The sequence below is a fragment of the Ambystoma mexicanum genome, chromosome 1q (genome assembly GCF_040938575.1).
Source record: "Ambystoma mexicanum isolate Mex_15411 chromosome 1q, UKY_AmexF1_1, whole genome shotgun sequence".
NCBI classification, from domain to species: domain Eukaryota; kingdom Metazoa; phylum Chordata; class Amphibia; order Caudata; family Ambystomatidae; genus Ambystoma; species Ambystoma mexicanum.
In genome coordinates, this window is record NC_090922.1 from 1,118,419,414 (window position 1) to 1,118,437,434 (window position 18,021).

The 18,021-nt window shown below is 47.2% G+C and overlaps 1 protein-coding gene across 1 annotated transcript in view; it reads left to right on the plus strand.

Annotated features, from left to right (window-relative positions):
• The window catches only part of AKNAD1 (AKNA domain containing 1), an 869,453-nt gene that overhangs the window by 188,978 nt on the left and 662,454 nt on the right, over positions 1-18,021 (plus strand). The window contains exon 6 of the mRNA XM_069641860.1: positions 5,832-5,994. Coding sequence (XP_069497961.1) covers positions 5,832-5,994 — 163 coding nt within the window. The remainder of the gene's footprint in view (positions 1-5,831; positions 5,995-18,021) is intronic.

An 18,021-nucleotide genomic window follows, 5' to 3' on the forward strand; every position in this document is an offset into this window, starting at 1 on the left:
TCTCTCAGATTTTAGCAGGGGCTCTGTCTCCAAACTGCCTTTTATGACGTTTAGATCGCACTGATAGGCCTCTCAAATTTAACAGGGTTTCTGTCTCCAAATTGCATTGTATGATGTTTAGATTGCACTGATAGGCTCTCTCCCACTATACAGGTCTCTCACACCTAGCAGGGGCTCTGTCTTGAAATCGCGCTGTATGATGTTTAGACTGCATGGTTAGGCCACTCTCCCACTGTACAGGTCTCTCAAATCTAGCAGGGGTTCCGTCTCCAAACTGCATTGTGTGATGTTTAGATTGCACTGATAGGACTCCCTACCACCATACAGGTCTTTCAAATAACCTAACTGCGCTTAGTTCAGTACTCTATAAAACCCGGAAACCCACCACAACATAACTCAATTAAGTCCCATTCCAGCAGACGGTTAACACCCTAACCCCCCCGACAGTGCACCCTTAGGAAACACACCCTACTCACCGACAGAAAAGCAACACTGAGCCAGAGTACACCCCAGCGTATCCAGAGAAGGAAACACCGCGGTCACTGCGACAGCACAACACAGCATAGAGGACCAGCTACCTTACTACGCCTGCACTTAAACTGGAATATGGCCCGACCCAGAAAAGGACTCAGAGAAAGAGAACAAGATCGTGCATCAAGAGACGCGAACACACAACACCGACAGAACCCACAAGAAGCAGCCCCATTGGAAGGAAACACGCCTAACACAGCCATAACCGGAACAAAATCTACAAAAGAAAAATCCTTATACTTCACACCCTACCTTGCAACAACCACGGTACACCGACACCCCAACACGGAAACCTCGAAACAAGCAAAAAACTTCCTGAAACACGCGTTAAAAAGATGGGAGCATGCAACAAGAGAGTGGGAGGACTCCGACCCCATTACCCCTTACATCACAAGAACAGAGGGGCAACATCGATTTCCACTACATCCCGCACAATACGGCGAAGCACCAACAACCAACAATTCTACCACCCACCCAGCAATTGGACTCAATGAAGAAACCAGCACTGATCCTCATCCGAGCACCATCACAGTGGAAACACCAAGACTAACCAGCCCGGTTATCAACTTATTGGACCGCTTCAATGAAGAAGCAGCCGTCGCCGTTCTTCATCCTACTGACATCAACGCGGAAACACCACGAACAGACAATTACAAACTTGAACAACAAATAACCTCAAAACAAAATCTCACACAGAAAATCCACTGTAACCTAATAAACGCAAGGTCAATGTGCAAACATTCAACTGAAATATGCGACCTCCTGTCAGAAGGAGGCATAGACATCCTATTTCTAACCGAAACATGGCTAGACGACAACTACAAGATCACCCTCAACAACTGCCTGCCTGAAAACTTCAAATGCATCCAGACAAACAGAAAATCCAAAAGAGGGGGGGGGGGCTAGCGATCATCCACAAGGAACAACTGGCCATCAAAATGGAAGATCTACTAAACATCGAGAAATGTGAATCCTTAATACTACGACTTTCAGTAAATCCCAAAAATTACCTGAAATTCATCCTGATATACAGACCACCAACCTACGATGCGACTTTCATAGACGCTTTCACGGAAGCAATCACCATCCTAGTGATCCAATACAACCATCTGATCATCCTCGGAGATTTCAACATTTGGTTCGACGAAGAAACCACAATTACACAAAAATCCTTAACCGCCCAACTAGCAGCCATGAACCTACAACAACTAGTCAAAGGAGCAACCCACTCAGCAGGGCACACACTTAACGCAATCTTCGCCAACAAGGAACTCATCACCACGGCACCCCCAATTCAAATACTTTGGAGCGACCACCTCATCATTCCATTCAGAATCACAACGGTCGCTGCAACCAAAAAGCAACAAGAAAAACGACCCATCATGATGAAAAGAAATTGGAGAGCCATAAAAAACTCCAACCTAACCGAGCTCCTAGAACTCAGCAAACCACAAACATCAACCATGGAAGAAGCAGACCTAGACAAAAAAGTTGCCCGACTTCATACCTGGATCGCAACAACCCTAGACGACATCACCAAAGAAAAGCCCTTCACCCCATCACGTAAGAAAACTACAGCAAAATGGTTCACCCCACTACTCAACGTCATGAAAAGAAAAAAACGAAAACTAGAATCTGAATGGAGGATCAACAACCCCACCACAAACAAATTGAAATTCCTACAACAGATCCGTTCATGTAAAAAGGAAATACAAAAAGCGAAGAGGAAACATTACGACAACCAAATCTTCAGAGCACCAAACGCTCAAAAAGAACTATTCAAAATCATAAACGAAATAAAAAACCCACCGGGCTGCAATAACACGCCAATTCCATCGATGAAACTCTGCGAGGACCTCGGAGACCACTTCAAAAACAAAATAACCTCCATGAAACACACCATGCAAAACAGACCAAGCGATCACAGCTCAAACCCCACCGACGCCGACGAGGAACATGCAAACAAGCTACGAAACTTCCCAGAAATATCAGTTTGGGCTTTCGTCAAACTGGTAAACCAAAGCAACAAATCAGGCTCTCCTGAAGACCCTTGCCCCCCGGACATATACAAAACAATTCTCAAACAAGGAACCCCCATGGAATACTACAGGAACCTCATCCTCTCAATCTCAACAAGTAAAGTACCACAGACCTTCAAATCAGCCTACATCAAGCCGCTTCTCAAAGACACAACAGGAAACGTAGAGGATTTATCCAACTACAGACCCATCTCCAACATACCCTACATAGCCAAACTGCTGCTAGAAACGTACGTCTACCAAATAACCCAAGAATTCATAGAAGAGCACTGCCTACTAGACCAGGCACTAGTTGGTTTCAGACCTATGAGAGGAACAGAATGAACTCTCCTCTCAATATGGGACGACCTAAAAACAAACGCAGATTCGGACAACAGTACCGCCCTGATTCTCCTTGGATCTGTCTGCAGCCTTCGACACTGTCAACCATGCCATCCTCATAAAGAGATTAGAAGGACTAGGGATAACAGACACTGTCCTACTATGGATCAAATCCTTCCTAACAAACAGAACAGAAACAGTATCGATGAAACCTTTTAAATCCAAATCCAGAGACTCCACGTGCGGAGTACCACAAGGATCATCCTTCTCACCGCTTCTATTCAACATCTACATGTACCTATTGATCAAACTCATCAAAAAACACGGCCTCACATGCACCAACTACGCCGACGAAACTCAAATAATCTTCAACATACAAGATACCCGAGAAGAAAACACCACACAAGAGAATTGCCTTCGCGACATATTCAACTGGATGAACCTCAACCATCTCAAAATCAACCCAGGCAAAACAGAGAATAATGATTGTCTCAAAAAAAGGAGGAGACATCAACTACATCCCCTGGCCAAGAGAGCTCGGCACCACACCAGAACCATCATCAACTGTAAAAAAACCTAGGGGTCCTGATGGATAACAACCTCACTCTAGAGCCACAAGTAAACTCAGTAATCAAGAAATGTTTCTTCCTCCTGCGAGCAGCAAAAAGGATCCTACCGTTCCTGTCGTTCGCCAACAAAACACCATCATCGCTCTGATCATGTCCAGAGTAGACTACACCAATAGCCTATACCTGGGCGTTCCCGAACGACTTCTAAAGAAACTGCAACGCATACAAAATGCAGCAGCCAGACTCCTCCTCAAGCTACCCAGAAGAGAACACATCACACTGGCGCTAAAAATACTACACTGGCTACCCCTAAAACAACGAATAAAGTTCAAGTCCATGTGCATCACGCACAGAGCAGTACACAAACAAGGCGCACAATTCCTAAGCGACAAACTACGCCTACATCAACCGACAAGAACACTAAGATCAAGCACCGACATAGGCCTGGAGCCAAAACCCTACAACAGAAAAAAAGTCGGAGGATCCTCCTTTTCTCACCAGGCACCCAAAACCTGGAACAACCTACCTAAGAATATACGGAACACAACAAACCACCTAGCATTCAGGAAACTCCTCAAATCATGGCTCTTCACAGCGTAACCATAACGGAGACGCACTAGAATGCGCAGACATTAAAACAACGGTGAAAATAACTCCGACCTCGGCCACTCTCAAATTGGACAAACACTCAAACCAAAGAACCAACCACTCGACAGAGCATAAGATATCATGGAAAATAGCCACTAAAGGAATGCTCCAGAGACTGATCACATACTTAGACCCAGACGAAAGCCCTCAAGTGACTCACCCACTCATACGTACCGGACGGACCATACCCAGACCGGCAAACGCATTTAGATAGAAGTGTGAATATTAGCATGGCCACACTTAGATGGAGTTGTGGATATTGGTCTGCGTCGCATCTGGATAGGACTTTGAATGTTGGAATGCCCGCACTTGGATAGAATTGTAAATACTGGCCTGTGTCGCATTTAGATTGGACCTTGTATGTTAGCATGCCCGCACTTAGGTGAAACCTGAATGGCAACATGCCCATACTTAGATCTGTGAATATTAGCCTGCGTCGCATCTAGTTAGGACTCTGAATATTAGCATGCCCGCACCTACGCTAAATGTGAAGACTAGCACAGGCCACACTTAGAATTGTGGACAATTGGCCTGCGTCGCATCTAGATAGGATTGATTGAAGGACAACATGCCCGCGCCTAGATGAAACTTGAATGCTAGCAGGTGCCACACTTAGAATTGTGAACGCCAGCCTGAGTAGCATCCAGATTAAGTTATGAATGTTAGCATGCCCACACCTACACAGATTTCTAAACACTAGCCTGCGCCGCACCTAGAAAAGTCTGTGAATGTTGGCATGCACACATGTGAAGGCCGACAAGTGCCACACCTAGACAAAACTGTGAATGTTAGCAGGCTAAAGGTCATGTAACCCACTAACCAATATAAGCTCGAACTCTGCATACTTACCTTACTCAAAAAACTCACAAAACCATCTCTCGCACAACAAGCCGCACGCACTTCACAACACTGCAACAACACATAAGCCGGAGCAACAGCACAAGCGGACTGACACCGATCCGATACCCGAACCAAAGCTCAGCACCCTGTGTACACCGAGTTGAAGCTGCCAACAGAACACCACTCCTCTCACTATCCTACTCCCTCTTCACACTACTAACCAATCTCCCCCTTATCACTTACGGATCCACCAGAGCACCTGGGGACCAATTCCGTTGGTGACAGTGCGCGGTACAAATACCTTTAACATTTAACATTTAAAATTGTTTTGGTTATAACTGCAAGCATTCTGTGCTCAATGAGTTACTTGTTTCAAATAACGTTTAAAAAAAGAATTGTAGATTTTAAAATAGTGCATGACAGAGGCTACCAACATGATGAATAATTTCCGTCCCAATTCATAAAATGGCTGAGGACACAACTAACATACAGAGAATGGGAACCTGATTGTAAAAGGGTTAATATACTTTCAGTACAAAGAAAGCAATTAATCGCTGTCATTGTGTAGCAAGCACCCCATGCAGCCATTGGGCTGAAGTAGCAGGGCACTGAATGCAGATTGTTAACAGTTTGGAAGTGGCCAATGAGGCATGCAGAGTGCAGCTGCTTGCACAGTGATTGTGGAAAGAAATCCATAGTATGAAGTGATGAAAGTATCCGGCTCACGCATCCCCCTTGTCGCTGATCAAGCTGCGATATCGGATGTGAAGTGCGATACCAATCTTATGTTCTGTGCAATATCAAAAGCATAAAACTTCATGTTTTAATAACTGCGACTACTTTCTTAGGCATGACCATTAATTGATTTTTCTTTTTTGTTCAGAGCGGTAGAAGGTGAAATATTCAGGCTGGGAATGTTGCTGGAAGATGTAAAAGAGAAAATAGACGGAGCCACGTGGAATCCGCCAGCAGCGTTACCATGTGTTACATCTGATCTGATCGCTCCAGCTGAATGCCGGGATTCTCCTCAATCACCGCCCAGTGAGGTAGCCATTTTGTTGTTTACTAATTATGATTTTGCTGTAACATAGAGGCGGAGTAGAGGTCAGTCGCTTGTTATAGGGCTGTACAAAGCTTTTTGGTGGGGGATCGTTACTTCCTGAAAACAAAATAACTGAATCATTAGTAGTTACTACGAATTCGCAAAACAACGTATGAGTGCATAGCTATACATAGAGAGTAAGCTGTGGGTAAGTTGTAAATATTCTCGTTTGTTAGTAACAGCCACCCGTACGAGTAATTTAATAATGTAGTAATTCAGGCCAAGGGCAATGTGCTCACCTTGGAAGCAGGAGGACACGAAGCACCACATGTTCGATCCCCGGGTCCGTGCTTAGAAACGTCTGGGTAATTAAGCGGGTTAATAATAACAGACCATATAAAAATGGGATTCTTTGTGACATGGAAGGGGGCTGCACCAACTCAGAGCTCGGGATAGTTCTCCCACATTGAGAACGTTGTAAGCAGAAGGCAGCCCTCTGCTATGATGCTTAGCACAGGGCTCCAATGTGAAAGTAATGCAAGAGCCTGTTACGTAAGGTGTGTTAAATAAAAGCCCCGCCCCCGCCACGAGGAGGCCGTTCCAGGCAGAACACGAGCAATGTCGGCGCACCGGCGGGAGAGGATACAATACTCGCAATGAGGATGGGATGCTAACACACCACATGCGTGAGCAACAACAAGACAAACAAGCCCTCGACACGGGCACATTTTTGGAAACACAGTGGCCTGGCCTGCTGCATCCATTTCTTGCCTCACCCCACCAACGGGTTTCTCACAAGTACCACACAATTATTGCATACTTGATGCCAATGCATGTTTGGAGCCAGCCAACAGACCTCTAGGTAGACCAGGCAACACAGCACCGCCAGCAACAATCTCACTGAAGTGAGGAAATTTCAGTACACGCTCTTTACAACAGCCCATACATCATCAAATCATGGCGACAGGCACATCCACACCCAGGCCTTGCACGCCATTGAGCCGGTCAAGTGGCACAGCGAGTAGAGCGCTCGCTTTGACATCAGTGCAGAGCCTGCGAACGCAGGTTCGAATCCCGGCAGCGCCAAACTCAGCGTTTCATCCTTCCGAGGTCGATAAATGAGCACCACACACCGTGGGTAATAATAAGCAGCGCTCAGATACCTGAGGGTTCGTAGCGCTATATAAATGCCAAATTATTGAGGATTGCAGCCAATCTATCGCCCGCAACACCGTCCCAGCGACCGCAAGGGGGAACCACAATGGCATTCAGACCTTTTGACCCATACACATACCCTTCATCTGTTGCCCCCCGATGGCTGTTGTGTGTCGAGAAATTTGAAATTACTATGGACTGCAAGGACGTCACAACGCCCAGGAAAATGAGGTCACACCTCCTACTCAATGTGGGTGACGAAGTCCTACGCATCTTTAACTTGTTTGTCATCGGGAAGGCTTAGACGTCTACCAGCTAGCAAAGGACGCTCTCATAGCCCATTTTATGCCACAACTAAACCTATGAGACTTTCATTTTCTGCACCACCATCGCACTCTCATGTGAGTTTGACAGCGTCGAAAAAGAGATCAGATGCCAAATCATCAACGGCATGCGCTTGGAAAAGTTACGCAGGATGGTGTTGAGCAAAAAAGGGCATCTCACTAGCCAGAATCCTTGAATACGGACGTCAGAGGGAACTATCACATGCAAGGGTGACTCACATGAGCACCACCCTGCAGAAGCTCCAGCTAACACCGACGACAGCGATAATAGCGCAAATTGCCAGCCGCCAAAAGCCAAGAGAAGACCCCAACGACACAAACACTTCACCTCGGTGGCAATCAAGGATTCCAGGGCCTGCTGAATGTGGGTGGTGCAGAGGCGTACGTCATGGAAGGCGAAATTGCCCAGCACAAGGAACCACGTGCAGAGCATGTGGCCGGAAGGATCACTACGCGAGAGTCTGCAGATCATCAGGGCCCGCACAACGCCCTCAGCCGCAACAAGACAAAGGTGCCCAGAGGAAAAAGAAACAGGCCAATGCCTGCTGCGTCGGCGATGGTGACGGTGACACAACAAAAGAGACAGAAATCAGACAACTGAGAAGAGGAAGGAAATTGTACCTAGTCTCAGCACTTGATCACAGAGGCACAGGGTCGACAAAAAGGCAAAGAAGACTGAAATGCCTGGTGGCCATACAAGGCCAAGAGACACAAATGACAATAGATACTGGGGCATCAGTGAACGTTATGCCAGCGACCATGTTCTGAAAACTACGCCCCCCCCAGTCCTAAAGAAGACAGACATGCTTCTATTCGCCTATGGGTGCGAAACTCCACTACCAGTGGTAGGGTGCTTTCGGACAACTCTCAGCAGAGGCGACCGAACACTACAATCCAAGGTATATGTCGTTGACGCGGGCATCGAATGCCTGCTGAGTGGGGATACAGCAGAAGACCTAGAATTAATACGCTTCGTCTGTAACATAACAGACGCAACGGACATTGCCGGCCTCCTTGACAAGCACCCAGGCCTCCTCAAAGGTATCGGATGCCTGAAAGGCAAACTCATTAAACTCCACATCGATGAATCAGTAGAGCCCCGAGCGGTGCGTCACAGAAGGACACCCTTCCACATGAGAGACCAAGTCAAAAAGGAGCTGCGAGAACTTGAGAAAGCTGGTATCATAGAGGAAGTAGCTGGGACGACATCATGGGTATCACCCATGATGGTGACCAAGAAGCCAAAACAACCGGGGAAGGTGAGGATCTGCATCGACATGCGCCTCACCAATGCAGCTATCAAGCAGGAACGACACATCACTCCCACGCTTGACGAAATCATCACAGACCTCACTGGATCAAAGGTGTTCTCCAAGGTTGAACTCAATGCTGGGTACCATCAGCTAAAACTGCATCGGGACTCAAGATATATTACGACCTTCTCCACACACCTGGGTTTGCGCCGATGCAAAAGGCTGAGTTTCGGCATATCCTCAGCGGCCAAAGTCTTCCAGCAGGCCATCCAGGAAGTGATACAGAGCATCCCGGGAGTACTCAATGTCAGTGATGACATTCTCATCCACGACAGGCAAGAACACATTTGTCGCCTCGAGATGGTACTTAGCAGGCTGGAGACAACAGGGCTAACCATTCACCGGGAGAAGTGTGAGTTCATGAAGGAAGAAATCACTTTATTCGGATATGTGTTCAACGGCGCAGAAGTCTCAACCGACCCACAAAAGGTTGCAGAGTTCAAAGAAGCCTTACCCCCAACCACACCCACAGAAGTACGCAGCTTCTTGGGGATGGCGACTTACGGCGGGAGATTCATCCCCAACCTGGCAACGATGTCCGAGCCACTCAGGGAACTCACTAAATCTAACCCAAAATGGGTCTGGAGCCCCAACTGCCAGGAGGCTTTCGAGCAGATCAAGACGTCCCTGTCAGCCGATACCACAATGGCATACTATGACCCCACACTGTCGATGGAATTATACGTTGACGCCAGCCCCGTCTGCCTCAGGGCGATCCTGGTCCAAGTTGCCCAGACAGGAGAAACAAAGCCGATTGCCTACGCGTCCCGTGCTTTAACTCCCACTGAACAACGGTACTCTCACATAGAGAAAGAGGCCATTGCGGTACTGTGGGTCCGCCGCCACTTTCACATATACCTATATGGATGAAAATTCAAGGCATACACGAACCACAAGCCTCTCATCCCCATATTCACAGGATCCTGTTCACCCCCCCCCCCCCAGCTAGGATAGGGAAGTGGCTGCTACACCTGAAACAATGCAAATTTGAATGAACATACCAGCCTGGCACCAGCAACCCCGCAGACTTCCTATCCAGACACCCGAGAGCGGCCACGCCAAGAGAAGTGAATGTGGCAGAAGAAACCGAGGAACACATCTGCCAGGTCGTTCACACGATGAAACCCAGAGCAATCGGCATTGAGGACATTGTACAAGCCACACAAGCTGACCCATGCTGTGACCTTGTCAGGGATCCATCATCTCCGGCGAATGGAAATCTTTTCTGCGAAACGTACACAATCGCACACCCGAATCCAGAGACTTCCTCACGGGAATATTCCCAGTAGGACAAGACCTGTCTGTCTCCAAGGAAGGACTCATACTAAGAGGAGCTCGGATCGTCATACCTGCAAGTCTGCAAGACAGAGTCATTGCACTGGCTCACGAAGGTCACCAAGGCATGGTCAGGGCCAAAGCCAGGATCAGGCACCGAGTATGGTTCCCACACATCGACACCAAGGTAGAACAACTCATAACAGCATGCCTCCCGTATCAGATCACGAGTGCACCACCAAACCCATACAAGTGGCAGAGAGGGGGTCCTCAAGATGGGACGCAATCAGCATTGACTTCTGCACGGTCCAAGAAGGAACGTATCTGTTAGTAGCCATTGATGACTACTCAAGATATCCCGAGGTGGAAATCGTGTCATCTACATCCGCAGACATGGTGATGCCGGCTCTGGAGAAGATCTTTGCCACCCATGGCCTACCTCGCCACATCCGGAGCGACAACGGGACACCCTTCCAAGTGGCGGAAATCAAAAAATACCTGGATGATCTGAACATCCAATACCACCACATCACGCTGAGATGGCCACAAGCCAATGGGGATGCGGAGTGGTTCATGCAAACCCTCAACAAGGTGCTACGCCTATCCCTGGGGCACTCCAGCCCCTGGAGGGTGGACCTGTACCGATTCCTAAGGAACTACAGAGTGACGCCCCACAGCACCACGGGACTGCCACCGGCAGACATCAAGTATGGGACAGTGATAAACTCATCCATTCCACACCACCCAAGCAGGGGCACAGACACCTACGACAGTGAACGCACAAATCAAAGAAGGATCACGGCGAATGAGCGCATGAGCACCAAGAGACATGCAAAGGAATCCAGACACCAAGTCAGCGATCAAGTGCTGGTGAAGCGGAACCCCTCGAAAACGAAGCTGGACACCCAGTACGAGGTGGTTCCCTGGACTATAACTCGACGATGAGAAACCATGATAACGGCCACACGAGGGGAACAGATCACCAGGAACGCATCATGGTTCAAGGGAGTGCCACGACAAATGTGGACTGACGGGGACCAGCAGCCCTCGGAGGAAGCAGGGTCGCCGCTGGAGGAGGAGCACCAACAACCCGAGCAGGAGTCGACCGTAGGGCACGGGACAGACGGACTGCCGGATGAACCGAGGGAGGCGTCTCCAAATAAGGCAGGTGAGCCGCAACAGGGCACAAGTTCGGGGACAGCCCCTAGATGTCGGCGCTATGGCCTAAGGACTCCACTGAGAGGCCAAGAAAAGTTAAAATACTATGAGTGGTAGGACTATAAATTGTGCTGGACTAAAATGCACAGTAGAGTTAAGTTTAATCAGTTTGACATGATCCTATCCAGTGTGTTGTGTTATAATTTTTTGGAAAAAAGGAGGAATGTTGTGTAGAAGAATCCTGCCACGAGGAGGCAGTTCTGGGCAGAACACGAGCAATGTGTGTGTGCCTGTTTCCTCGCGCCCTGCAGCTAGGCCTTAGCCCGCGGGGCCCCACATGTTCTCTCCCTCGCCGGCGTGCCTGCTGGAGAGGATAGGACACCTGTCAAATTTCTCACCTGGGATTCCAGAGTATTATGATTAAATATTCATTACTGTAGCAGCAAATGGGTAAAGGGGGGAAAAAGCATGGCCATGCCATAGCAACAAACCCGCTATGATGAAGCCAAAGGCCGAACTGCAATGATCATCTGCTTGTAAAGTTAATCGCCTCTGAATTGTGAAAGATGCATCTAATGGGCAGGAATAATAGAAAGAGGCCACGGCAGGTAAGTGTAGAAAACAAGATATATTATCAGGGAAACGGAATACTAGTCCACCCAGCCCAGCCGCAAGCCACATGAACTGAATAGAACGTTAAAGCCTGGGAGGGATTAACACACCAGGGTTCCATTACAACACCCTCTTGCCCTACTTTAATAATGCATAATAAAAACACAACAGGGAAGGAGGAAAAGAAACAACAACAAAAATGTAAAAACACCCCAAAATAGAACAATGGAAAAACAAGGTGCAATACATGACACGTAACCAACATAAAGATCCCAAACCCAGTAAAACAAAGGGGGTCATCACGAGTGCGGCGGTAAGGGGTTAACGGCGCCGGTAAGGATGCCGGTGCCGTTAACCCCTTACCGCCGCATTATGAGGTCCCTTAGCGGGTCCCACTAAGGCCGGCTGGTAAAACCAGTCGTCCTTAGCGGGAGCCGCTAAGGGACCAGGGAGCTAATAACGGGCCCGTTATTAGCTCCCTCCCCATTCCCATTGAGCCCTATGGGGGCTCGAATGGGAATGGGGTTGGGTATTTTGAATGGGGACTTACTGGGTCCTCCAAGGTTGGAATGACCCGGTAAGTCCCCATTCCAAGAACCCGGACACGAGTTTGGAGGCAGCCATGGCGGTAATAGCACCATGGCTACCTCCAAACTCGTAATGACCCCAATAGTCTTTCAATTTGACCGGAGGCAGCCTCATTCTGGGAACCCTGATGTCACCTTCCTCGAAGCAATAACAGACTGCCCTTCACCATTTCCTCTATTCTAACACTCTTCCTCAGCCATCGCAACCTCCACACTACCCACATCTACCTCCTCACACACACCTTCACGCTCCTGCACTCCCTCAAATGCACCCGGACTGGACCTTGAAATAGGCCCCCAAGAGAAATCATACAAACCGATCGGCACACTTGAATTGCACGGATCCTATCCCTTAGGTGCACCTCTTTCCACCACAATCCTCGTTCTGTTCCACCGGGACCCATCATCCAAGACCACATACCATGCACCCACTTTCTCCACCGTCCGCGGTGACATGTACACACTACCACTTTGGGTGCGAACCTTCGGTTCTTCACATGCACACAATCATCCAACTTAACACCAAGAGGTTTCCTCCCCACCTGCTGTAACCTCACTCCTGCCATCTGCTGTGAGAAACCAGAAGGTGCCTCACCCGCTAATCCCCTTGGATCTGACCAGGCCATGGCCATCGCCTTTGGATCCAGACCCTGGGGGTGGATCATTGCGGGAGGATAACCTGGGTGAGTGGTCTTTGGGGAGTGGGAGTGGGACTCCGGATGGTGAGACGCAGTATCCCTCTCTGCCCCAAAACACCTTTATCCCATCCTACCCGATGGGATATTTAGAAACTTAACCTCTCAGCCCCCTTTTTCCTGCACAAACACTTTTACACAGATATCAGCCGTGTACCTGACTTGTCCCAATACTATGGTTAGTTGAGGTCAGGCAATTATCAACAATCACTCACATCTGACTTCCATTACACTTCCCCACACGGATAAATAGCAGAGCACGAGAGCACACTGTGAGCGAGGCAAAACACACAAAGGTACAGCAGTTTTGAGTTGACAGCTGAACAAAGGGAGAAAGACAGCCAGGCACGAGAGGTTCACGAGATGGGCAACACCCTTGACCTTTGAGGCAGGAAGCTGTTACTTTCAAAAAACCTTCAAGGCAGAAAGTGTAAGATCAGGAAAGAAGGCTGAAGAATCCTGCATTGTGTGTCAGAGATATTGAGGGTCTTCCTGCATAACTGACCAAGGTGGGGAGGAGCAGCAGATGGTGGGGTATCGTCCTTGGCTCCAAAACCAAAGAAGCGAGACAGAACAACACAGCCAGTGAGTTGGTGAGACCGATCCCAGACTGGTCTGTGTTGAATTCAAAGATGCAAGCGGCAACATTGTAAGGCGAGCACTGGAACGAACATTGTTAAATGCGTATGATGAAAGACATGAGTGAAGCTAAATTGCTGGTAAATATCTGAACATTAGAAGTGAAAATACGATACCATTGACAGAGTGGTCCGGCACTGCGAATGTGCTCAGTCGAAGGTCTCTGTACGGTATCTTGACAAAAGCGACAAAAGTTGAAGATTGATGTGAAGTGTACATTTTATGAAGTGAATCGAAGTGGTCCTGCAACGGTTTAAGCAAAACCCATTGCATATTCAAAAGTGTTCGATTCTAGTATCAACAGGGATCTGAGCGCGGACGAAGGGGATCCATGGCCTGAGCCTGAACGAGGGAGACCAAGTTGTGAATATTGTGGAAAAGAGGATCTGAGCCCGGACAAGGGGGATCCATGGTCTGAGCCTGAACGAGGGAGACCAAATTGTGAACATTGTAGAAAAGGGGTCTCAGCCTGGACAAGGAGGACCTGTGGTCCGAGCCCGAAGGAGGGAGACCAGTGTTGAACTTGTGAAAGTCAAAACCCTGACAAAGGAAAGGACCTTTTGTACTTTGTTACATCAGGCCCTCTGCAATAAGAGACTGTCTTTGCGAGAGAGACTTTGGTGGAAGGCCCTGATGCCTATGTGTTGAATTGTTAAACATAATTAAGAATTATTCAGCCTTTAACAGCTTTTGGTGCTTCTCCTTTTCTTATTGTTGAATTTTGTGATGATTTTTTGATGATCTGTATGTGTGCTGCAAATGTGGACCCTGTGTCCTGAGGCTGACCAGGGCTACGAAATTAACTATGATTGACAATTCAGAGTCCCTGTATTATGCGCATCCACTTTGTCCTTAAATACAATTGTGGTTTTCCCAAATCATGACATAATCCTTTGTTCAGTTTTTCACCTCAGAGTTTATTTTGGTTTGTACACTTTCGGATTTATCCAAATATTCACTTTATACATGCACTGTTTCCTTCTGTGGTTGAATGTCCTTCATTCAACTATAATTGTTTGTACATTGAACAATTCAATTTACTTCATTCAAAAGATTTGTAGTTGGCATCATTTGTATTTGTTCCTTATTGTACATATATTGACATATGTTGCTCCCCGTTTGTACACCTTTGTATTTATCCGTATATTCACTTTATAAATACACTGTTTCCTTCTATGGTTGAATTGACTTTATTCAACTATAATTGTTTGTTCATTAAGCAATTAAATTGACTTAATTCAATAGATTTGTAGTTGGCATTAGTAGTATTTGTTTGTTCCTTATTGTGCATAGGTTGACAAATTTTGCCCCCCAACACGTGTTTCCTCGTCTTCCCATCAGACGGTTCATCAGGAGGTGCAAATTAGGCTTTTAAATTTTTTGATTGATTGGTATTCCTGAATGTATTGTTTTTTCGGAGTTTATTTCCTCGCGGTACGATTGCCGTTATTGTGTTTGGAAATGGCTCTTTTTTATAGTATGTGTTGAATTGTTACCTCGTGACCAAGAAGCCAGAGTGTGTGGTAAAGCAGGCATGTGCCACCTTGCCCCGTGCTGAAAACATGGGGAAGGCAAGATAACTGCTCAACTATCCTGACATATCATTTCTTGAACACTTTTCTTTTGTATACATTGTTATCGCACACCATTTTGTATTTAGAAGTAAGGATTGGCAATAGGTTTGTTAGTTTAGGCCCTTTTATTTTGACAGACTCCACTAGGACTGCGTTATTATTATTTGATGGTCGTAGCTTGCTCCCATCTTTAGGTTTAGGTTTAAATAGGTGGTTTATCAACCAATTGAAGTTTAATAAATACAAGTGATCACAATTCAATAAACACCCTTGAAGTGTGATCACTTGTGTCTGTCTTCACTGTTTGATACCATTCCTTCCTTACAGTGTGCACTCTCTCCAACCTATCTCCCATATTTACCTCAGTGGGAATTCCTCCACCAAGTGCAACCGTCCTCAACCTTGAACCAGCCTTCCTGCCTCTCATGAGTTCAAACAGTGAATGACCTGTGAATGATGACGGCGTACACCTATAAACTGTCAATGCTTGCAACACCATTCCACTCCACTCCAAACCATTTGCAAAAGCCAATTGAATAGCCCCTTTCACGAACCTATTCATCCTCTCCACCAAACCATTGGCCGATGGATTGTACAAAGACGTCTTGTGCTGCCTGATCCCCATGTTCTCACCTTCCCTATCAAACACTCTACGCAACATCTCAATGACCTTCTCCGTTGTCACGGTTTCCAATGCAACAGCCTCCACCCACCGTGAGGTGTAATCCACCAGCACCACCACAAATTTCAAACCTCCTCCAAGGCCCTCCTTGGGACCCATAATGTCCAATGCCAACTTTAACCATAATCTTTCGGATAGATGGGCTGCAGCTGCAATGACTTACTTATATCACTCACGGAACACGCCACACACTCCTTCACAACCTCCTCCACATCCTCATCCAATCCCAGCCACCAATATAATTCTCACAACCTCCTTTTCATTAAAGACCTGCCCAAATATCCTTTGTGCACCAACTCAACAATCCTGGGCCTTAATCTGAGAAGCGAATCAGCCTATCTCCTCTCGTGATGCCCCACAGACCCTCCACCAACTCACTCAAAATATGCATACAGGCCTTCCCTTCCTTTTTGACATTCACACTATCCCACCCTACATGCAAAACTTCTTGAACAAATTTGCAGTTTTGAACAAATTCCTGGTGTCCAGCTATTAATATCCCACAAGTGGTGGCAGCGTTGTAATAAGAAAACTCCATGGAAGCCATCATCAAGACACTGGGAGAAGGCCAACAGCTACTATAACAGATGCTCCAGCTACAGAGTCACCAGGCACAGGGTGCCAAGCTTTTCAACAAGCAATCCAATTGAAAATAGATAGGCAGTTAACGCTACAGCAGAAACACCATGAAAGTCTCAAACAGTTTACGGATGCCATGGTGGCCATCAGAGTTCAGCCAGTGGTATCTCCCTCTATTCTTAAGAAATATCAGAGCAGAGAGGATCCCGCATTTTTCTTAACTCATTTTGAAAGAATAGCAAGAAATGCACAGTGGCCTCCAGAAAGATGGGAACACTATGTGCCTTCTCTACTTAACAGACCCATGCAGGGAATTTACCAAGTGATTAATCCAACTGTCAATACACCATATGGCTAGATAAAGAAATCTATCCTTGAAAGATTGGGAATGGATGAAGAAGATTGCCGAATACGGCTGAAACACGACTGAACCCTGGGGAGACAATTGTTCTATAGGGTAACATGACCTAACTGAGAAATGGTTGCAGTCATCAGGATCCACGACTGCTCAGATAACTGTGAAAATGATGCTTCAACAATTCCTGGACACTTTACCAAGTCCCATTCAGAGGTGGGTGAGACAACATCATTGGCCTACTCTAGCCGAGGCCAGTGCCTACCAGAAAGCGCGGTCTCCCAAGTGGGGAATCAGCATTATAAATCCAAAGTCTGGCCCAGAGGTGTCATCTCAGAGAGTGCTGGCTGTTAAATGCCCTGCAATTGAAGGGAAAACTCTGAGATCAGAACCAAAGCCTGCTCTAGCCACCTTTTCTCAAAGACAGCCTCAATGTTTTGGTTGTGGACAATGGGGGCACAATGCCACGTTTTGCTCCAGCAAGAACAAGGCCGAACCAATGGAAATTGGGGCTATCCTAACTCAACAGTTTTTAGAAAAACGGCAGCCTTATATGATGGATGTTAAGGTCGATGGGGTATCAACGCCGGTGATGTAAGACAGACCGCCATCACCCCTCAAGTAGGTAGGCAAGCAAGGGCTGATGATATTGTGATTCCAGTTAAATGTCCCATAGACTAGTCCCCTGGGATCTGTCATCCCGGTGGCCAGGGGCGTTGCCATCGCTATTGGATCCAGACCCCAGGGGGGGACCAGTGTGGGAGGATCTCCTGGATGAGGGGTCCCTGGAGCGTGGGAGTGGGGCACCCGAAGGAGAGACGGGGTATCCCTGTACCCATTTCTTGTAGAATACCCATATTCCATGTACTATCTAGGAACTCTATCCTCCCCGCCTTTCCTACACACACTCTGCTGTACGGACAAAGTGCTTCAGGGAAAAATAGACTCACACATAACCAGTCCGTTTGACATGTCCCAACATCAGGGTCAGGCAGAGTCAGGCACTTAACCTTAATGACTCGCACTTGAATCCTGTTACATTTTCCCTCTGGGATGAGAGGAG